Source organism: Peromyscus californicus, unplaced genomic scaffold (genome assembly GCF_007827085.1).
Source record: "Peromyscus californicus insignis strain IS unplaced genomic scaffold, ASM782708v3 Scaffold_3__1_contigs__length_106647218, whole genome shotgun sequence".
In the NCBI taxonomy this organism is placed as follows: Eukaryota; Metazoa; Chordata; class Mammalia; order Rodentia; family Cricetidae; genus Peromyscus; species Peromyscus californicus.
This window is the reverse complement of record NW_026294551.1, coordinates 9,288,378-9,311,854: the sequence shown is the minus strand read 5'-3', so window position 1 is coordinate 9,311,854 and position 23,477 is coordinate 9,288,378. Positions and strand designations below refer to the sequence as shown.

Below are 23,477 nucleotides of genomic sequence, written 5' to 3'. Positions count from 1 at the left end.
GAACTCACTCACAGGTGGACCACAAGAAGCTCATGGATCCCGCCCCACTGCCCCCCGCCCCGACACACACACACACCAAAGTTCCCCCAGGCTCTCTTAGCTGAACCCTCTGCCATATCTGAGGAGCCTTTATGTCCACACACTGTGGACTGTGGTCACCACCCATCCTGATCCTGCCCTCCAAGCATGAGCTGACATCCACCCTAAAGCAAGCCCGACTTCCAGACAGCCTTCACTATCTTATTGGTCTTATTATTTATATAACTGTTTCTCCTCGTAAGAGGCAGTCTTGGGTCAAAGTCTAAATCATCTCTAATCAGAATAACCCCAGACCTAGAACTTTCTCTTCTCTAAAACCAAAAAAAAACCAACGAAACTCGTAAACGAAACGGGAGTCCACAAGTCAAGATGAAGTAGCAGCCACGCACCTGCCCCGCCCACTCAGTTCAGATGTGGGGAATCTTCATCCTGAGAGAACTTATTGCCTGGTCATTACATGAGATGTTTCTTTTTATAAAAGTATATAAAGGAGATTACATAAAGATTCTAGACCCCTGAACTGAAAATGTGGCCTGTGGCCAAGCAGCTGCAGCTTCTGAAGAGGGCTTTGCATCCTATGGAACATTCCTGAGTGAACCCCACAGTCTGATTTGCCTCACACAGTCACTGGCAGAAGACTTTGGCTGATGCCCCCACCGCCACATAGTCTCAACAGATCCCATTTAATGGGAGTGAGGAGGGATGGGCAGACAAACGGCATGGCATACATGTTCCCATGGAAGCAAGAAGAAACATGGCCAATGCAATGATTTGCTCTGGGTTTGCTGCTCCAATTCTTTGGGGCTCGTGTGGACAGTAGCAAGGACAGAACAGGGTCCATGGGTGGTTCCATACCCAGCACTTGTCCACAAAGGAGCTTATGCTGAGAGGCAAAGGGCTGAGCTGGTAGAAAACCCCATGAAGTCAGAGGCGAACTAGGCAACCAAAGCGTGGTCGCCAGTCAGGTATGTTCTCCAGGCGATCGCTTCCCCCAGAGAACACCTGGCAGCCCTAGGGCCCTGTCACTTGCGTTTTTCTAGAGAAGCCTGACCTGGCACTCCTCTTGGGTAACTTGTTTGTAAGCCATGAGAGGCTTTCTGATACATCTTTTTAATCCCACCCCTCTAACTCCTGTAGGTGGAGAGCCTCTTCAGTCCCAGAGTCTAGATTTCCAAGCACAAAGCTTGCTTTTGAGGGCAGACAAGTGCCATGACTCACAGGCCAGGTTTCCTGTTCTCATGTGAGTCCCCAGAGAGCCACACGGTTATTTCTGCAAGCCTGTTAATAGCCTGCCATGACCTATGTGCTGTTGTCTCCAAAAGTGGGTTAGCCTGATAGCCCATGAGTCAGAGCCAGGTCTGAACCCAGTCCTGGCCCAGCAAGCATCTGGCCTCACTGGGTCTGAGATCAGCCGGATGTCTAGTGGTACCATGGAGGAGTCAGAGGCATGGTGCTCAGCTCATGGCCAGTGGGCATTGCCTAGTGGGACAGGAAGACACTTTATGAGCTAACCAACACATCATAAAAATGAGCAGCAAAAGCTAATGGGCCAACAAGCCAGGGCAGAAGACCTTTGTTTTCAATCACCAAGCCACTATCCCAAGGGCAGGAAACCCTGCCCAGCCAATACTGCCATTGATCTGAGATAACTCTGGACTCCAGAAAGCTACTGTCAATGAGGGAAGGATTTCTAGAGATTTCTTAGGTCAAGAGACTGAAACTTTGTCTCCTAACTCTTTACCTAAACAGAAAGGCCAGCTAGGCAGATTGGTTTTTATTGTTGTTGTTTTTTTGTTTGTTTGTTTTTTGTTTTTTATCACAGGCACTTCTGTAAGTGTGACTCGGGTAAGTCTCCCTCCTCTAGCTCCAGGTGACAGATGTGGCCCTTGATTGGAGTTCTTCTGCAGTGCTGGCAGAAGGGGGCTCTGGTGTCATCAGAGGGTTGAGATAGTAAGAGTCAAGCAGGCAGGAGAGAAAGCATTTTACTTCTGCAGATTGTGGGTGCTTGAACTGGGTCCCCAGTGACCTGAGTTTGTGTCTAGGCAGACATGCTTGTCTCAGGGGTTCTAAGGATACACTGAGTCCATGGACTGTGGCTCCTTAGCTGCCTGCAGGGCAGGCCCATCTAAGCCAACTGGATGGGGCAAGTGTGGGATACAAATGATGCCTAGAAGCCTGACCCTACGTTTCCCATGTTCTATGAACCAAGATGGCTGCAAGTGACACAGGGGTGGATTAAAGGTGGGACCCAGATTCTCATGGAGTTGGAACCAGACAGAAAACATGAAAGTAAAAAACGCTGAATGGCATCCATCTCCACACACAGAGCCATAACCAGATGGAACTAACCAGTATGATGTTAAATGTGGCTCTATCAAATTCAAGGCAGTCTCTAGAGGAAGGAGGGCAGGTAGGCAGACTTTTTGAAGAGGACGCTGAAGCTAAGATCTGAAGAATTAAAGGGTTGAGGTGGTTTAGAGTGAGCACTGGGAAAAGTAACTTTCCTTGCAGAGGGGCAAACAGTAAAGCCTGACCCATGGTAAGACCAGTGATGGGGGAAGATGACGGAGAACTTCACTCCACAGGTCCTGAGTCCTGACTGGATTAATCTTAGGAACATGCAAAGGTCAGTTTTCACCATGGGCCGACACCAGGTTCCCCCAAATGTTTTACTCAGCTTCACACTGATGGATGGGAACATAGTCCTGGATGGGAAGTGACAGGCTAGGATTAGGGAATGATTTCAGATACTCTGAAATAATTCAGATAAATTCAGGATAACAGCCTGATTCCAAAGTAGCCAGATTTCTGTGTAACCCCCACTTAGGGTTAGACCTTTGGACCTTTATCTGCAGGATATTGACTTTATATACAGCCAAGTTTTAATTTCTGTCCATTTACCAAGACTCCACATCTCTTCACTGTTTTGCAGACCATGTATCTGTCTTTCTCCTAAGCACAACCGAGTCTCTGCAACCCAGTTTTCTGCTGGCCCTGACATATGCCTTTCTATGACTGAGCCTTGTCTTGTTGACTTCTTATTTCCCATCCCTGCTCCTGACTCACTAACAATTATGCAGAGTCATGTTAAGCAGGGACAGACTTGAAAGCTCACTATGGTCTGCCCACGCTTTCAAAAGATGTCTGTTCCTGGATCCTGCCCCCTAATGCTCCACCCGCTTCCCAAACTCCACTTACTCCTAGGAGATTGCTTAGATGGTAAGTGCAACTACATTACCCCTGCCTAGGCCCTTTCCCCCAGGTCCCGGGTCCACCTGGATCAGCATGTGCCCCTGGGTGCCCCTGCCAGAGGAGCAGGTTACCCTACCCACCTCTGTTGCTTGCTGCTGTGAACAGCCAGGTGCGTTCAAGTCTATAAAGAATGTTTGAAAAGAGACTGATGGCTGGCAGGATCAGGGTGTGTATTCAAGTTCAGTCCAGAGCCCGAAAGCCAGCAGATTCCTCTAGTAAGTGGGCTGAACTTGCAGCAACAGACACTTAAGTTAGAGTGTCTATGAATCAAGAACACATTGGGGCTGGGCAGTAGTGGTGCCTTCCTTTAACTCCAGCCCTCAGGAGGCAAAGGCAGGCAAATCTCTGAGTTCGAGGCTAGCCTGATCTACAGAGGGAGTTCCAGGACAGCCAGGGCTACACAGAGAAACCCTGTCTTGAAAACCCCGAAAGGAAAAAAAAGAACATATTGAGATCCACAGGTTACTTGGTCCATCTGCCACTAGCTATTAGAAGAAAAGTATGCTTATTGTTCTTGTCCAAGTATCCATGCCATTGCTGGTGGTCAGACTAGCAAGCCTCATCAAAAGCTGGAACAGACTCTCTGGAGGCTTCTAGAGTGGCTACCCGCCAAATGAATGAGGTATGGAAATCCTTTCCTTAGCTGGAGTCTTGGAGAGGAACACTGAAAACAATGAGAGTGAAACTTGGGTCCCCTCACCCCACCCTGGTTGTGGGGAGCCCTGCCAGTGATGGTCTGCAAAGCACTACTGAAAATCCAGAGTTCCTGAGCCTGGGGACCAACAGCCCCAAGAGGGTTGGAACAGGAGGTGCACAATGCTAATGATGATGAAGCTAATAAAACAGTGGCAGTTGCCTCCCCAGTGCATGCCAAGTCTGAGCTTCATACCCTATGATACCTGGGGCATCTCTGCCAAGTGAATGTAATTACTTCCACTTTATGCCAGTAGAAATGGAAGATCTGGGATGCTGAGAAATGCTTCCACGATCACAACCCCCTCCCTGGAGAGCCAGGATTCGAACCCTGGTGTGCCCAACTTCCCACAAGTGACATCCATCCACAGGCCCCTCTCCAGGCAAGGATGGCCTGACTCCAGCAGAACAATCCGAGTGGAGTATAAATAAGAAAGAAGCCATTAGCTTTGGAGGCCACTTGAGGTGACTGTCAAGTGTCGGGGTTGATTAACTTTGAGCTTGAAGGAAGACAAGTGTGCTTTCATGCCATAGATCTGCCCTGGGCCTGCTTGGGCCTGTTTCCACCCTCTGAATGAGGAAGCTGTGCTTTGCAGGAGCCTGGCAGAATGAGAAGGGGCCACGAGAGGCTGAATGAAGGGCTCAGAAGTACAAAATATTGTTGGAGACAGGAGTGGATGCCAGGCTGGGAGAGGGCCTTGTGGCAGGCATGACTGCACCAGAGGGCAGGTAGTAATACTTCGTAGGCACATAGCAGGACTGTTCCACTGGACAGCCTGACCTCATGCTGGGCAAACACCTGGGCCCAGGCCAGTGGTAGAGTACATGAATAACAAGCTTAATGCCTTCGGTTCCATCCCAAACACACAAGGACACATATACACACACAGGGATACACACACACAGGGACACACACACAGGGACACACACATACATAGAGGCACACACACAAAGGACATACACATCCAGGGACACATAGAGACACACAAACACTGGGACACATACACGGAGATACATACACACACACACACAAAAAGACACACACAGGGACACATACAGGAATGCATGCACACAGAGACACACAGGGACACATACACAGGGATACATACACACACACAAAAAGACACACACAGGGACACATACAGGAATGCATGCACACACAGAGACACACAGGGACACATACACAGGGATACATACACACACACACACAAAGACACACACAGGGACACATACAGGAATGCATACACACAGGGACACACAGGGACACATACACAGGGATACATACACACACACAAAAAGACACACACAGGGACACATACAGGAATGCATGCACACACAGAGACACAGGGACACATACACACAGACACATTACACACACGTATGTATCTAGCCAGGACAATGACAAAAATAGGTAGGTCCACTGTGTTAGACAGGAGATGTGAGTCCCATCTTTGAGGACTCAGAAAGAAGGAATCAGTCACTCCTGATGAGCCTAGGAGCCCAAGCCCAACTAGGCTATTAGAGTCCAGCCCCTGCCTACACCAGTATCTGTCTATAAGGGCTTCTGAGCGGATTCTTATTACTCTGCTCAACCTTACAGTGAAATGATGGGGTGGAGTGAGAGCAGAGGATAAAAGCCAAGATTGACTCATGTCCACATCAATGCCCATGAGACCCTTGTCCACACAGACTGGCTGGTGGCTGGAAGGGAGAGAGGAGCAGAGCAAATGATCTCAGACCAGGCTGGCTACATTCCTCAGCAGCTTGCTCACAAACTCGCCTGCATCTGAATGGGGCTCTAGCCTAGGACCTAGACAAGATCCACCTGCTAAGAAGTGCTCTAATCAGTGGTGGTTCTGTGGGTTATGTGGCATGCCGAGTATCTTCATTCGAAACCAAACATCTGGAGAAATTCCCAATGAGGATCTCCAGATGAAAACAGAAGTTCCAAAGGGGACTACCAGTTGCTGTGGGTCTTCCATGTGTGACACAGATGTTGGCTTCCTGACTTAGCATCTGTGGTTATCTGCTGGAGACTTGCAGATATCTGGACTCCCCACAGACATACAGTACTTAATGCTGCTGAGGGCAGGGGTGGGGTTCAGCAGGTCCAGCTCCTCTGTTACATATATGTGTAGCTGCAGAGGGAATGTTCCTGCAGCGGTTTAACTTGCCTGTGCTCTGCTAAGTAATCTCAATTAGGTCCATTGGCTCTCCATGCTCCACTGGATGAGAGCTTTCTCTGGTCCCTTCTTGCTGTCTTATTGCAGGTAAGTAATCGTTCATCTCCCCAGGAACAGTTTACACAACACCAATAGTGGAATTGAGAGTCACTTGCTCCTGTAGATTGAGAGGCTGAACCTCTGTTTAGGTATGCACTTAGGCTTCCCCTCACTGATACACCCCATCACCCCATTGTTCGTTTACCCCAAGAAGGTGGGGGAACACTTTGATTCTACATAAGCTCCACCTGGGCTCCATTTTGCCGAGGCTTCGCAGACCACTGACCAGCCAGCCAGCTCACTGCCTGGAAAACCTCTCATTTCTAATCAAAGCAGATGGCAAAGCTGGCAGAATCGCCTGTCCTTTTCCAGGACAGATGCCGTGATACCAGCTGGGACTGAGTCTGGAGAGAGCCTCATTATTAAGTATTTTCCTTAAAAATGAGATCAGCCAACCATCCATTTCTTGGGTGGTCCCAGAATGGCAAGAATCTTGCTTCTTGGTAGTGTGGCAAATATGGTATTGTCTTGGAAGCGCTACCCTTGGCCTCAGCGTGCAATGGCCATCGAGAAACAATGTAAAAGGAAAAGCCCCCTTTCTCCTCCACCTGCAGATGCCACAGGAATTCTCCATGCTCTAGCCACACTGTTCTTCTGCTCAAGAACAATCCACAGCCCCCTACTATCTACAGAAAGGACTGACGAACTAGCCTGAGGCCTGTAACTCACCTGTCCTGTTTCATAAAGGACATTTTATTGACGTTCAGCCACACCTATCCATTTCTGTATTATTTATGGCTCCTTGCTGGGCTACCAGGGGAGAGCGGAGTAACTGCCATCAAGATTGGCTGGCTGTCAAAGCTGCACGACTGGCTTTTATGCTCTAGGGGTGTGCGCATGTTCTGCTGGGAGGTTGGTTTGCATAAGTGGAGGGGAGCACAGGACAACCCTGGATGTCATTCTCTAGGCACTGTCCACCTTTTTGAGACAGGGTCTTTTCCTAGCTTGGAGCTCACCACATAGCCTGGGCTGGTGGCCAGGAAGCTCCGGGGATTTGCCTGTTTCCTCCTCACTAGTTCTGGGATTTAAGAATATGCTACCACGGCTCCTAGAAAAACAAACAAAACAAAACTTGGGTCCTGGGGTTCAAATTCAGGTCCTCATGCTTATGTGACAACCTACTGACTAGGCCATCTCCTTGGCTGCTCTGGTTCTGACAGAAAGGACAGTCGTGTATTAGTCACTTTTCTCTTGCTGTGATCAAACACCATGACCAAGGCAACTTCTATGAGGAGTTTATTTGGGGTTATGGTTCCAGATAAAGAAGAGCTCATCATGGCAGCGTGGGGTGGCAGTCAGGGCAGGAGAAGGGGGAAGTTACAAGTTCATGTCTTTCCTAATCTTTAATTATTTTTATGTATATGGGTATTTTGCTTGCATGTTTGTCTGGGCATCACATGCATGCCTGGTGCCCACAGAGGCCAAAAGAGGACTTGGATCCCCTTGGACTAGAGTTACATACAGTTACATACATACATACATACACCACGTAGGTGCAAGGAGTTGAACCTGGGACCTCTAAAAAAGCACAGGTGCTCTTAACTGCTGAGCCCAACTGGAACTCTGAAGCCTATAGGGACTTGGAGAGATATAGATGAAAACTTATTTGTTACCAGTGAGACTTCTGGTAAAGGAAGGCTTCTGGAATTAAATACCAGCCTCCAAATGATGCATCTGAGTCCCAGAGACTGCAAACATTTGGAAAGGAAGTTTTGAGCTGTAAGGAAATACAGGGTCTGGGTATGGGGACATCCTGGATTATCAGGGAGGACCCTAAATCCCATCACAGGTGTCTTCACAAGATACAAGCAGGAGCCAGACACAGAGAATGAGAAAGCCCTGCAAAGGTGGCAGCTTAGGGAACCTATGCAGACACAAGCCAAGGGAAGCCTGAAGCCCCCAGGAACACAGAGGAAGGCTCCTCCCTCAGTCTTCCAAGGGAACAAGGCTCTGTCACCCTTCTGCCTTCAGACTCTGGCCTCCTGAGATTTAGCCTTCATGGTTCCAGGTCCCCAGGTCTGTGGCAGTTTGTTATAGCAGCCACAGGAGACCATGTGCAATACCTGGATGCCAGGCATGGGGCAGAAGGACCATGTGATGAAGCAGAGCCTGGAAAGAGATATGGGCGATAAATAAGCAAGTAAAAATGTTTATAATCACAGCTCATGTAGAGCTTGAAAAGAGATGGGTGGGCTGGAGGGAGGAGAGGGTCTCCTGAGAAGAAAGGTCATCCTTTCTAATATGTTGGCATTCAGCTGGGAGTTCTAGGGACCAAAAGGGGCAGTGGAGCTAAGTCTGAAGCCCTAGCCTCTGCATTCTTGCCCTCTATCCCAGTGACAGAGAATCCAAAGTACAAAAAAGCAGTCACTCCTGTACAGGCTCCACAGGACAGATGCAGGATGCAGGTGGCTGGCATTAATCTCCATCTACAGATCAAGGAAGGTTGGAGGCTGTGGTATAGCCCCTCCACAGTGAACCTGAGCGCTCACCTCAAAATCTGTGCCTGTGCGGGGCTGAATGGATGGTCCTCGCTGCCTCTATCACTCTTGAAAGCCCCCAGCTGTCGTCAGATGCCCAACCAATAAAACCCACTCCCTTAGTGGGGGACCCTGAATCCAACTCTGATTTCTCCACAAATTCTCTTATAATCCATGGCTGCATCCATCAGGAGCCCCCCGGTTTGCCCACAGTGACCCCCTCGCTGCAGTGCCTGCGTGTATCCACTTTTAATGGTTGTATCCTTTGTGATGTTATTGCTACGTTGTAACTGCCTGCCTTTGGTGCGCCCTGACATGTGTGCTACACCACAGTAGACACTTGACACACAAGATCCCACTTATTACCACAGCAGCCTTGGAGCTACATTTTGGTGTCTACATTTTATAAGCAAAACTGGGGGCCCTGGCCAAGGCCTGGGGCACTGATCCAAGTCCAAAGCCTTCTCTGGCACCTTGCCTGCAGCATTCTTGTTTTATTTCTGCTAATAACCCTTAACACCCAACTTTTATGCACCATTTATGGTTTTGTTAAGGACTTTTGTACATTTCACTTCCTAGTTCTCCCGCAGTGAGGTGTCTCTTTTCAACTTGCTTGGAATCAAGACAGGGCCAGGGAGTAGCTCACTGATGCAAGAGGGCAGAGATCTGGCATACCTAACCTTGTAAAGCTGCACCTGAGTCTGCTGCCACCAAACCATCTCAGAGGTGTCAGAGAGGGGCTGGGGCGGTGGCTCAGTGGATGAGGCACCTGCTGGGTAAGCATGAGGACTTGAGTTCCACCCACAGAGCCAGGGTAAAAACCAGAGTACAGTGGTGCACGTCTGTAACATCAGCCCCGGGTCGGGGGAGGTGGACATAAGAGGACCCTGGAGACTTTCTAGCTAGTCTTGCCTAATTGGAGAGGCCTGGGTTCAGTGAGAGACTCTAGGAGTGATAGAGAAAGGCACCCAATGTCACCTTCTAGCCTTCACATGCATGTGGACATGCACCTGCACAGACATGAACGCATACACAGACATACATATACACCACCACCCTCAGCCGAACATCTAGGCACCTTGTACAATGAGCTTACTCCATACAAGATACCTGGCTACCTACGAGGCAGAGCACCAGTGGCAAGCGTCCCCTACAACCCCAGAAATGCTATCACAGGGACTTTTGCTCCTCTACATCTTCAAAACACAACCCACCACCCCCATGACCACAGGGCTCTGGAAATGCCCTTCTGTATTAAATGATTTCTCTACATGAGCACTCAGATGGGTCCAGGAAGGTAGATTGACAGGCTACCTCATCCTTCTGCCAACCACCAACCCCACCCACCCACCACCCACCCCCGCCATAACCCAGCAGGGGGATTTATTAGTAGAAGGGAGCCACATAATCTCTTTGTCACAATCACAGCCTTGTCCGGAAACAATGTTGCCTTTCAAATTGTTTTCCGCCTGGAACGGTGGATTTACAAACTGAACTGGTGGTTGGGAACAGAAGCAGGGTAAAAGACTAGCAGCCTTGTTCTACCAGGGGCTGGTTTAGTGTTATCCTGATAAGATAATCGCAGATAAAAGCCCCCCTGGAGGTGGGTGTTCCCCAAATGCCTCTAAGTCTGTGTTTACATAGGCAAAGGCTGAAATTTGGGGGAAGCTTTTGCAGATGAAAGGGAGGAAAAAGTGGGCATTTTCTGGGTCTTCTCTCAGAAAGGAAGTTGGATATAATTGTAGGATGTTGAGTTTGTCTCTATAAACAGTTCAGAAGGGAGCCGATCTGGCAGTTTCCAAAATGGTAACTCAAATCCCTGACTGTGCTTTTCCTGTGGCGAAGTTGGTTGCCTCTGGTAGCTGGGTGTTCACATGGCATGTTGAGTTCATTACAGGGGCTCCCATTTTTAGTGTGTGCTTACAAATCTCAATAACAAAAAGGGGGCAAGATGTGGCTTGGCTGGACAGTTGCCGGCACTGGGTCATGACCATATGGGGTTTGATAGTACAGAATTCTCTCTGTTTTTATATGTTTATTTAAATGTTCTCTCCAAGGAGGAAGAGGACAATGAACACAAATATGATTCAGTGAAGAGACAACGGGATATGCTGGACCTGGTGGCATACGCCTGCAATTCTAACACTTGGAAGGTGTAAGCAGAAGGGTCTTAAGTTTGAGGGTATATAACCTGGGATACTCAAAAACCAACAAACCCAACAGAAATAAAAAGCATTGGTTTGAAATCATCCTCTTCACTTGTCTTGCTGAGCCAATATCCACTTGTGCCCTAGATTCTCCTGGGCTTTGGGTGGGATAGATGTCCTCATGCCAGCAGAGCTGACAGTGTGGGAAGTTGGATGGGGCTTCCTTGGACCGGGGGGGGGGGGGGGGTGAGGGTGGGGGGCATCTGGGAGGGTGCAGGTTCTCTGGAGAGGACTGAAATCACTTCCAGACTTTGCTGGTGGTTTTCAGGGAGGACCTTCCCTAGACTAGCCTGGACTTATCCAGTCAGCCACTCCTTAGAGTGATTGGGGCAAGCAGGGAGCGCAGAAGAGGACACATGGCCTACTGCAGAACTCAGGTCTCGGAGGGTCGCCTCCACATTTCATCCTAGAGGCAGAGTTTGGAGATGTCTGGAAGAACTGGCCTCCTTTGGCAGTCCTCATTCAGATGTCTGGCACAGCTGGGGCATTATCCACAATGCCTTCCAGGAGGCTAGAGATCTGGAACTTCTCTTAAAGAGAAGGGGCCCAGTGGCAGCTAACTGAACTTCAGAAGCCTAGAGGGATTGAGAGCAGCTGTTCCCCTAGCACTGTGGAGAGATACAAGGGATGGATCTGAGGGCTCAAGAGAAGTGTGATGCCAAGTAGGACACCCGGGCCAGATGGAGCTCTTCCAGATGACAGTAAGCGACACAGTTTAAAGAACACATCAGGTTCCACCCCTGCTTATGCTCCTGCACAAATCCACAGTCTTCACACTCACACGACCCAGTGTGCTGCTCCAACTCTGTTCTAGTATGTTCTACCGAGTTGTGTGGTGGAACCAACTGGTTTTTGTGTTGTTGTTGTGTTCGTTTGTTTTCTTTTTCCCCTTAAGCCTGAACTTGGTAGAGTTCCCGACACATAGTAGGACTTCACAACTTCTGGCACATAGTGTGAACAGGTGCTAAGGACGTTGCTGAGCGTCCTACACTACACACGGCATCCTCCATGACAGGATTATTCGTCCCAAAGATGCAGCGTTCCTGATTGAGAAAAGCAAGCCGACACTTAAGATATAATTTAAGCCCCTGGACCAAACTGTGCCTGAAGCCAGAATCTTTGAACTCTTTTTCTCTGTGAATTAATAAACTTATGTTTTTAGCTTAGGCAATGGTGAGCTGTGCTTCCATGTCTTGTAAATAGTGTAAGATAAGTGATAAATATAAAGATAAAGATACTTGTAAATAAGAAGTGAGAAACCCATTCAAAGACTTGTAAAAGGATGTTAGGCTTGTGGGAACAGAAAGAGAAAACCAGGGCTCAAAGTCCTGGTGTGTATGGGGACATCATTTATCAGATCATAAACAGGAGATCACACACACACACACACACACACACACACACACACACACGGAAGCCAGAGGAAGATATTGGGTGTTCTGTTCTGTCATCCTCTATCTTATTCCCTTACAACTGGGTCTCTCACTGAACCTTGAGCTGAACCCAGTGGCCAGCAAGGCTCATCCCCTGTCTCCACTCCCCATAGTCCTGAAATTACAGGACTGTGCATGGTCACATTAGGCTTTTTACATGGGTGTGGAGATCTAAGCTCAGATCCTCATAGTTATGCAGCACTAAGCCATCTCTCTAACCATGGACCCTGCAGAATGCACTGAACTGTATCACCTATCTGCAGATATGCTGTACCTCTGACCTAGCTGACTGTTTGCAAATAAAGATGACAGACTAGTTAGACAAGGAGAGAGGGGCCAATTCATCTTCTATCCTGGAAGGTTTTAACATACAAAGGCTGGTAGCCTAACCGACAGCCACATAATTCAGCCACAGAGACTGGGCCGTATGCATCTCCCAGGTGCACACAGTACAACAACCATCTTCTTGGATCAGTTGTTGAGTTTATTCATTTAAAACTGACACCCTCCAAACAGAGGATGCACTGGAGAGGCGGCTCGGTGGTTAAGAGCTCATACTGTTCTTGCAGAGGATCCAAGTTCTGTTCCCAGCATTTCCAGCCCCAGGGTCAGGGGACTGGACACTTCTAGCATCTGAAAGGATCTGCAGTCATGTGCACACACCCTGACCTATGCACATATACATAGTTAAAAAAAATAAAGAAAAGAAAAGATGAAGCATGTCCCCTCTTCCTCTGCATATTTTTTCCTCCGATTTCCAGCCTCCAGGAAACCTTTAGCAAGTTTCCGGTCCTGCAGATGCATGGATACCAGCCCTCTGCCACCCCTGAAGTATAAGAGACCAACTGGCCAAGCAGAGCCTCAGGTGTGTGTGAGCTGCCCTACCTAGCTGGCAAGAAGCTGAACCCAGACACCAGGGGACCCAGATATGATTGTGTTTGCATTCCTTCTGATTGAATTACTCATGCCTCATTTGATCAGTTCCCTGAAACAATCATTTTTGGATGCATTTGAAAACCTGAGTCCCGTGGTTAGTCTGGGCTGGTTTCTATTTGAGGAGATGGAGAGTTCACTTGTCTAGGGCAGAGAGGAATGGATGGTGCAGACTTGGCAGAGTGCCCCTCGTCTTCTGCCTTCCTGATCCCTTCATTATGTCCAGAACGGAGACTCCCCATGGAAATGCCTCCGATCCCTTCAGAAGATCCCAGAGAGGCACAGGGCAAACGATGCTAAACATTTGGTGCTCCTAACGGCTCCTTGATTCTCAGAGAACACTCTGGCAGCGGGGATGGGAAATGCCTTGGGAGCTTAAAGGGCAGTGGTAAAACAAACGCTTACCGAACCTGTTGGTAAACAATCCCAAGAAGACAAGGGAGCTTGGCTTGTCCCCTCTCGCCTGTCAGACAGAATTTAATACTCTCCTGTTTCTGGTTTTCTCCCCTCTGTGACCCAAGTTGGAGCTTGCTTAATTTCTGTTTACAGTGTGGGTCTCAGAGGGAAGGAGGAAAAGAGAAGCCTAGCCATGACAGAGGAGGGATTTGCCTCCCCAGGACAGCACCTTATACTACCACGGTTTATGACTGTCTGCTTCACAGCTGTCTGAGGAGTCCAGACCACAGCGCAGCCCAGTTTTAAATCAAAATCACCAGGGGATAGGGATGTAGCTCAGTACCTGGGAGAGTATTTATTTGCCTACCATCCAGGAAGCCCTGGGTTCAATCCTTAGCAACATAGAAACCAGGTGTAGTGTTGCGTGCTTCTGATTCCAGTGGAGACAGGAGGATTGGAAGTCCTCCATAGATAGCCTGGGCTACATGAGACCCTGTTACAAAACAAAACAAACAACAAAATAAAAACAGGGGCCGTGAGATGGCTCAGCAGGTAAAGGTGCTTGCTGCCAAGACTGACCTGAGTTCAAACACCAGAACTCACATAGTGGAGGAAGAGAATCAGCTCCCTCAAGTTGTCCTCTGGCCTCCATTCACACTTCATAGCATGCACGCACACGCACGCACACGCACACACACACACACACACACACACACACACACGCACACACACCCCCCAAAAATGTAATAATAAAAACTTAGAATGGCTGTGAGCTAGGACCTAGACATCAGCACTGGAAAAAATGTTATATATATGTGTGTTTTGCCTGCATATCTGCATAGACATGCCTGTGTATCTGTGCACCATGTGTGTGTAAAGTGCCCACAGAAGCCAGAAGAGGGAGTCAGATCCTCTGGAACTGGAGTTACAGAGGGTTGTGAGCCAACAAGTACATGCTGGGAATCAAACCCAGCTCCTCTGGAATGGAAGCCAGTGCTTTTAACTATGGAGCCATCTCTCCTGCCCTGGCCTCAGCATTTTAAAGCTCCTCAGTTGACTGTATGGTGCGGCCAAGAGTTAAAATTCATGTTTCATCCAATATGGCAGCCCTGGGCGGCTAGGGAACACTGGGAATATGCAAATCCAAATTGAGATGCACTGTAAATGGGAGCAGGGGTTCCTGGGACTACGGAAAGAGAATGTAAGCCTTGTTATGAACGAGGTTGTCGTGGGCAGCTCAACTGGAACAATGTGGATCTGTCCTGAGAGAGGCTGGTACACATGTATGGGCAGGGACATGTGGGCGGTGCTGCAGGGTGGGTAAGAAGTGGAAGGAATCACTGAAGGGAGAGAAAGACTGAAAAAAAAAGAAAGAAGGCACATGTGTCTTCAAGCCACTTCAAGACATCATCGTTTCCATTATAAGGAGAACAAAGCCCCAATCATCGCCCTTGACACACCCACAGCCACACCCACAGGGACACACATGCTTGTTCTGTTACAGGGCCATGAAGTCATTCTTGGTCTTCATTCCACCGAATGGCCAGGGAGGCAAAGTCCATGGACGGCATGGAGTAATCGGTGCCAGGCAAACTGCAAAGCTCGGCCGTGAAGCCCCATGGTGTCTAGTCTGCCCGAGTGTGGCGAAAACTGGCCTCTAACTACAAACAGCTGGAAGAAGCGAGACTCCAAACAGGGAGAGAGAGGCAAGCCAGCAGACTCCAGACAGACAGACAGACAACCAAGCACAACTCCTGCAGGAACAGTAACTACACAGACCCTTTCCTGCTACAGTGCAGCTATCTGCTGAAGGAGCCCACTGTCTGGGGACTGCCTGCTTCTGTTCTTCAGCTGAGTGGGCCCCAGGGGTCTCATGGGTGATGGCTCATTTTATGCGTCAACTCGACTGAGCTATAGAATGCTCAGGGATGGTCAGATATTCTAGATGTTTCTATAAGGGTGTTTTTAGAGGTGATAAATATTATTATTATTAATTTTGTATTTTAGAGCAAGGTCTCACTGATGGCTCTGAACTTGCCAGTTAAGGATGACCCTGAACTTCTGGTCCTTCTACCCCACCTCCGAGTGCTGGGATTATATGAGTGTGCCACCACCCCTGGTTATGCAGTGCTGGGGATTGAACTCAAGGCTTTCTGCATGCTAAGCAATCAGTCTACCAACTAAGCTACACATCACAACAAACATCGTAACTGGTGACATGGAGCAGGGATTGCCTATCCTGATCTGGTGGGCCTTACCCCAACAATCAAAAGCCTGAACAGAACAAAAAGACATGGCCCCGAAGTGAGAAAGAATTCCTCCAGTGGAATCTTAACCATCAGTTCTCTTAGGTTGAGTTCCCTACCCACAATCTGAATTTGGACTTCCCAGCTTCTGTACCCATGAGAGCCAATTCCATCTGATCTGTTCACACACACATCCTATTAGTTGTGTTTCTCTAGTGGACCCCTACTGCCAGACATGGTGCCATCCTTCCAGGCTTGCTTGTGGCCTCTCAGATGATCTAGTATCAGGCATGGTCTCTGACTCCTGAGGAATGAAGGCTGCAGCAAGATAGCAGTTTCATTGCCACATTCCCCTTGCTTGGGCACACAGCAGCTTCCTGGAATAATGGGAAATGCACCCTGGACGTGTGAGGGAAGTGGGCCTGGGCCAAAGAAGCAGAGGATGAGTAGAAAGGAGTGATTAGATCAATTGCTTGTCTTTTCTGAGAGTGGGAGAAATAGTCTTCCCCAGGGAAGAGCACACTAAATAGCCCTGAAAACATACATACAAGTAACATTATATAGACTGAGCAGGTTGGATTACACACACACACACACACTCTGTCTCTGTCTCTCTCTGTGTCTCTGTCTCTGTCTCTTTCTCACACACACATACACACTCACACACAGAGGTAGGGGGAGAGGGAGTCAGGTCCCAAGGATTTTCAACATATGTATTTTTATCCCTGCTGTCATATTCTTAACACATATTTGAGCTGACTCGCTACAGGAGAACTCAGCTGGCCATGCTGGGCAATGTCAGCTCCTCACTCAAAGGTAGATGCCATTCTCACTAACTCCTAGAGGCTAAAACAAGACCAGAAGCCAGAGCTGGGGATGGAGCTCAGCGGGTAGGGCACTTGTTTAGTGTATGTGAGGCCTGGCCTGATCTCCATCCAGCACTGCACGAAATAAGTGTGGTGGGGCATGCCTGTAACCTCAGCTCTTGGGATCTAGAGGCAAGAGGATCAGAAATTCAAGACCATCATCCTTGGTTACGCGGTAAGTTCAAGGCCAGCCTGGACTATATGAGTCCTTATCTCAAAAAAGAAAGTATATGTATCTTAAAACTTCTCATGAGCTTCCATTAAAAAATCAGATTTTTGCTCTCCGGCTTGGGCTTCGGTTCCGGCGACATGGCTAAACGCACCAAGAAGGTCGGGATCGTCGGGAAATACGGGACCCGCTATGGTGCCTCCCTCCGGAAAATGGTGAAGAAAATTGAAATCAGCCAGCACGCCAAGTACACCTGCTCCTTCTGTGGCAAGACCAAGATGAAGAGACGAGCCGTTGGCATCTGGCACTGTGGTTCCTGCATGAAAACAGTGGCTGGTGGAGCCTGGACCTACAACACGACTTCTGCTGTCACAGTGAAGTCCGCCATCAGAAGACTGAAGGAACTGAAAGACCAGTAGAAGCATACCGTTTGAGACCTGCCTGTGCTCTAATAAATGGGTTAATTTACGTAAAAAAAAAAAAAAAAAAAAAAAAAAATCAGATTTTTAACAGAAAGTAACTAACAGGACATGGGAGGTCCACCTGCACAGTCTTGGATCCTGCCCTTGTCACGGCTCACACAGCAGCACTGTGAGCTTTGAGTGCTGGCTCCGACTGTTCTCACAGCTCTCCTAGGTGAGGAGAGGAACTTTCCAGAGTCCTTTGAGGTGACCCTCCCTGCTACACTTCCTTGTTTCTCCCTCTGCAAAGTCCAAGGCCAAGGGATACGATTTTGTGTATTTTACTAAACCGCAGAGAGAAAAATAGAAATGGAACTTTTAATATGAAAGTTAATACCATGGGTCACATTGAGACATGATCTGCAGCAGGAGGGGGTAGACCAGGTGTCCCTGCCTGGTGCAATGACAGGTGACAGACACTGCGACAAACAATGTGAGAGGGGGGCCAGTCCACGTCAGGGGAAGGGGAGGAGTCCAGGTGGGGAATGAAACACTGGGGCTGAACATGTGGGGCAGGCCAGTCATTCCAGCATCTAGAGGTGGAGGCAGCAGGATTGCAATTGAGACTAACTTGAACTACTTGGTAAGACCTCTTAAAAATAATAAAAACAACAAACATAAAGAAAAACAGAGCTAGGTGTAGTGGCTCACACCTAGAATTCCAGCACTCAAGAGGCTGAGGCAGGAGGACTGCATGAGTTTGAATCCAGGCTAGCCAGGGCTACATGACAAAACAAAAAAGAAAAAAAAAATCCTGGGCCAAAAGTGACAGTGACAGACGGTGCCAGTGAGGAAGGAGGTGAGCAGCTCCAAAGCCAAGCAGACCAGGCAGGCTCAAGCCAGGAAAGTAGACAGCAGAACGGACAGGAAGGTCCAAGCAACCAGGTCACGGGAGCACTGGAGCCTGGAGGAACAAGCTTTCTGCCCCTGCAGCACAGGGTGGGGGCGTGAGTGTGTATGTGTACATGCCTGTGAGTGTGTGTGCACTGTGTGCCTGAGTGTGCATGTGAGTGTGTGCACTGTGTGCCTGAGTGTGCATGTGAGTGTGTGCACTGTGTATGTGCATATGAGTGTGGGAAGAATAATGACCCAATTGTCCACTGACCGGTGAACAGGGAAACAAAATAAGGTCCATTCGTGAGCGTGACTATGACTCAGCCCTGAAAAGGACGGGAATTGACACAGGATACATCACGGAGGAGCCTCAGGAAGAGTATGCTAAGTGGCAGGTCCAGACACAAAGGGACAAATCCCAGAGTCTCTAGGAGAGTCAGCTGTGGAGAGAGAGAGAGCAGAGAGCTTGGGTGCCGGGAAGGAGGGAGGGGTTGGTGTTAAATGGGTACAAGGCTGCTTGGGACGAGAAAGAGAGTTCTCAAAACAGATGGTGGTACTGGCGGTACAGCAATGTGGCCGTGCACCATGGAAGATGACTGCGGGCGTAAACGTTAGGCATGTATATTTTCTATTAATAAAAGTTAAAGAGGTCATGCACATACATGCACACACAGCATCGCACACTAAGGTAACTATCACAGAGGAAAGAAAAAAGTCATTTTTTTTTGCCTTTGGAACAAGGCTCCTGCATGTCACTCTGCACTGGATTGTAACTCCAATCCTCAGGACATAAAATTCAGTGTCCTTGTCTCTCACTGCCACCTACCTGAGCTAACTTCGCTGAGCTTTAGCCAGAGTTGATGCATTCAGATGCAGAAGACTCCTGTCTGGGATTACATGGCCCCTGCAGAAGGGGCAGAGGTCACGCAGGTGGGGGGTCATGAGCCTCTCTTTCCCTGCCTTCCATCTGGAAAGCTGGTTCTCATACTATGTGGCATATCAGAGCTCCCTGGGAACTGCGGATGCTGGGGCCAAACCTTGACAGGCTACATTCCATGTCAGAGCTAGAGCCTGGATTTTTGTGTTCTTCAATGGCTCTAATGTATGCTCATTACTTGAACCAAAGGCTTTGGAACTTGGAGAAGGACAAGGCAGAGGCCCCACCCCACACAATTGTCCTGTCTTTTCTAAATATGGACATATCTTCTTTAGCATCTTATTTATTTATTTATAGGCAGGGTCTCATGTATCCCAGGCTGGCCTCAAACCTATCACATAGTTCAGAATGACCGTGCATGTGCCGCCATGCCCAGTTTATGTCATGCTGGGGATCCAACCCAAGGCTTGGTGCATGCTAGGGAAGGACCCTACCAACTGAAGTACACCCCAGCCACATCTTGATTTTTTTAAAGCTCATTCTTACCAGTGTGATGGCACACACCTGTAATCTCAGCTTTCTAAGAGATGGAGGGAGAGTATCTAAGGTTTGGAGCCCATCTGGGCTCCATGGTGAGCTCCTATCACAAACTAACCAAGGGTCTGAGGTTACAGCTGTGGGTAGACTGCAGCCTAGCACGCAGGAGGCCCTGAGTTCCAGCCACAGCACTGGAAACTAAACCCTTCTTAGGAGTGTGTTCATTTTTGCCACCAGGATGTGGGCCTCCCTCCCCAGAGGCCAAGGTCGTCTTCCGGGCCTCCTACAAGAGTGGCCTCCCACCTGCTCAGCCTCTACAGATATTCATCAAGGAGTCCCACGCACAGATTTAAGGCCCAGGCTGGCTACCAGAACCAAAGGTTCTGTGGGAAATGTTCTGAGAAGACTTGTGGTGGTGTGGTGGGGGGGATGAGAGGTAGGGTGGTGGGGAGAGACACGAGACTTCCTGGCCTCGTGGCAGTACCTGAGGGCCATGTGGGTCAAGTGGTCCTTTGCCCCTGGGTCTGATCTGCAGATATCAGTTGGGATTTGAAGGCAGATTTGTGAGCTGGGGTGTTCATAACTTAGTCCTGCTGACTCCTATTGAAAATTCCACCGCAGGCCCGGTTCTCCTGGGCACCTGAGGGGGGCCCTCTGTCTCCCCACTGCAGGCCTGTGATCATGCTTACCAGAGTAGGGTGCAGGCCATGCAGATGGTCTGGGCAAGGGTCTCCACAGGGCTCTTTGTTCTGGCTGGAATTATAAGCCAATGATCTATCTGAAGGAATTACGCTGATAAAAGGAAATTCGTCTTTTAAGAACAGATGAGAGGCAGATGACTGAGTTCCAAAGAATGTTGTGGTTGAACTCTTTTTTTTTTTTTTTTTTTGTTATTTGTTTTCTGGCACAATCTGTCTCTGTGACTGAGCTGAGGGCTGTGTTCCTGCGACAAAGGCCTCTTTCTTACGACAATTTAATAGCTCCAATACGGACGGCCCTGACTCTCCTAGGCCATGCTCTGAGGGTCACTGAAGGAGGTCGAACAGGACTGCTTTTTTGCAGTCTGGTTCAAGCTGAACGGAGGGAGACCTGGAGCGGGAGGATTAACCTCCCAAATTTCAAGCTCCTCCTACCAAAACTACCAAAGGGAAAGAGAACCAGCTACATGGGCATGGATGGGACGCAGGTTACAGTGTGACCTTGAGGCTTCATGGGAGGAAATGGTTTAGAAAGCTAAACAGGGACCAGGTTGGAGGCCCAGGTGTATCCTGGGAGGCTCTCCCTGGGCTCCTGAGGGCTGTTAGGGCAGAGATTTCTCAGGGTTCTTGAGGCCAGAAGTCTAACATCAAGGGATCAGCAGGGCCAGGCTCCCTTCAGTAGCTCTAGGGAGGATCGTTCCTGCCTGTTCCAGCTCTGGGTGGTATCTGAGATTTGAGGAAGACTTTTGTCTGAATCTGCATCACTCCAAGCTCTGCCACCACTGCCACATGGGTGGCTTCCCTCTATGTATCTGTGTAACTACATATCCCCATTGTCTCTCTCCAGTCTCCTTCCAACCCCTCCCCCTCATCCCTGTTTTACAAGTGCTCCCAGTCACAGAGGACTTAGGACCTGTTCTAATCCACTATAAGCTGATCGGAACTAGCCAGGACCCACTGCCATGTAAGGACCTTCACAGTGCTGAGGGTTAGGGTGCCTTTCCTCCACCATCACCTCCATTCCGGAACTTTCTGGGACTAGTGCCCCGGCTCTCATCTCTGTCTTCCTCAGTGACTTTGCCCATCTGTCCACCGGTCCCAAAAGGTGAGGCAAGACAAGCAGTTCATGACTTAAGTGCTACCAGATCATTTTGGACCCACCTCTCTGGAGTGTCCCTTCCCTCCATCCCTCCCTCCCTCCCTCCCTCCCTCCCTCCCTCCCTCCTTCTCCACCTCTGCTCCTCACTTCCTCCCCGCCACTCATCCTTCACTACCCACTACGCAGGGCAGCCATCAGGGGCCACAGTACTCACCGGAGTGGCAAGTGCTGCAGACACACTCAAATCCTTCGTCAACATTAGTGTCTGCCTCCCTAAGGACTAGCTGGACAGACTGCTTCTCACTGGGGTAATTTTGCACATGCTATCTCCCAGCATGCCCAGGGACATAGAAGATGCACTTGACAGTTAAATCAGGACTTCTACAGACAACATCCAAGGTACTCACAACGAGAGTTGACATATTGCCCTGACAGGGAACTGACTCCAATTCCCTAAAACTTTGGGGGACACTTTCCAAGCCTTTAGGTTACAACAGATGTGTGGCTTGAGAGGCAAAGAAGGGCAGTGGTTAGAGGTGCAGGCTCTAGAGTTGGGCTGTTTGGGTTCAAAACCCACCCTGCCCTGACCCTGAGCAGTCATTTGGACATTCCAGGTCTGCAAAATGAGGAGGCCGTCTCCCCCACAGAGGACTGGGAGGCATAGACAGCAGGTTATATCAGGACACCAGGTCTCCATGTGGAGGGGGCTCAGGAAACGTCAGCTTCATGAGTTTTGGTATCTGACGAACGGAGGTTAAATGCCATTACTTGCTAAAGAATGGCCACACCTCTGCAGCAGCCCCCACCAAGCAATCATTATAAACAGACCACTGGTGACACATGTTCTTATTCAGTACCACATGGGCACTAATGTCCCAAAACTACCTCTCAGCTCCCTCTACAAAACGTATAGGGACGGAGACCACCCTCCCTATGGAGTGCCGCCTCAGTGGTCTGTCCTGGAAGACAATAGCTTCCTTCCCCCAGGTATCTGCAGCCAGCTGCTGGAGAAGATGGAGGGAGCGTGTCATCCTGAGTGCCTGGGAAAGCCACACAGAAAGCATACTGGCTCCCAGAGGGCTCTGTGGGCCTGCCCCTCCCCTAGCTGCTCCAGGCTAACAGAGCACATGTTGTGAATCTATGGCTCCTGCTGCCAAGACGTCCGGCCCCTGTCGCCAGGGACTTGGGTGGGGGCGGCCGAAGCCGTGGTGGAGGAGGAAGGGGTGGGCATAATGGGCCCCTTGTGCTGCTGGTGGGGGAGAAGTGACTGCTAGTTGCTCAGGGCAAAGGGGGTGAGGGGAGCTCGGTGGCCTCCTTGTTTTGAGACAGTGATATGTGCGGTGAGATCAGAGGGGCTTGGGAATGAGTCCAGGTAATTAGGGAAGCAAAAGAAAGACTCTCTGGTTGGGCCCAGGACTGTCTCTTCTAAAGTTGCTTGTGAGTTTCTGGGCAAGACACTGGTACCCAGCACACTGCCTGGTCCTGGGCAGGGTGAAGGTTAAGGACACTGGGCAGGAACTGCCAGGGCAAGGAATAAGGAACACATCAAGTCTGCATGGAGGCAGTGCTATGAACTGTATTTGGAGGGCGGGCGACCGGGGAGGATGCCGAGGCCAGGAATCAACACCAGTACCAAGAGACCTGGGCCTGAGCTCTGCACGCTGCAGAAGCTGCCTCTACTGATCCTGTGTGTGAGCAGGGGTGGACACTTGCTTTGGGGCTTGGGCTGGCCAGGGTTGGGGGATGACATGGGGTTTGGCTCTCTCCTACAGCATATAAAGCCTTGTGGCATGCCTGTCTCAAACTATTGTGGGTGCTTTCTGTAGACAAACTGGGATAATTGCTGGGACATCTCCATTGCAGTAGCTACTGTTACCCATGCTTTACAGAGAAAAGCCACCCATCACCTTAGCCAGCCAGGCTTTGAACCCACTCTTTGGATATTCTGCTGCATGCCCCTTCATACCAACCTTCAAAG

General features: G+C 49.4%; 2 protein-coding genes across 6 annotated transcripts in view; one reads left to right on the top strand and one right to left on the bottom strand.

The window, feature by feature from the left end:
• Slc39a11 (solute carrier family 39 member 11) overlaps positions 1-23,477 on the bottom strand; it is a 443,246-nt gene that overhangs the window by 25,923 nt on the left and 393,846 nt on the right. The gene's annotated exons all lie outside the window — the stretch shown is intronic.
• LOC128122797 (60S ribosomal protein L37a) lies at positions 17,107-17,461 on the top strand. The gene has a single exon (XM_052758544.1). It carries the CDS (start codon positions 17,134-17,136, stop codon positions 17,410-17,412), a length of 279 nt encoding a protein of 92 aa, XP_052614504.1. The 5' UTR covers positions 17,107-17,133; the 3' UTR covers positions 17,413-17,461.

Coding starts and splice junctions, on each gene's coding strand:
- LOC128122797 (XM_052758544.1), top strand. CDS start 17,134: ATGGCTAAACGCACCAAGAAGGTCGGGATCGTCGGGAAATACGGGACC.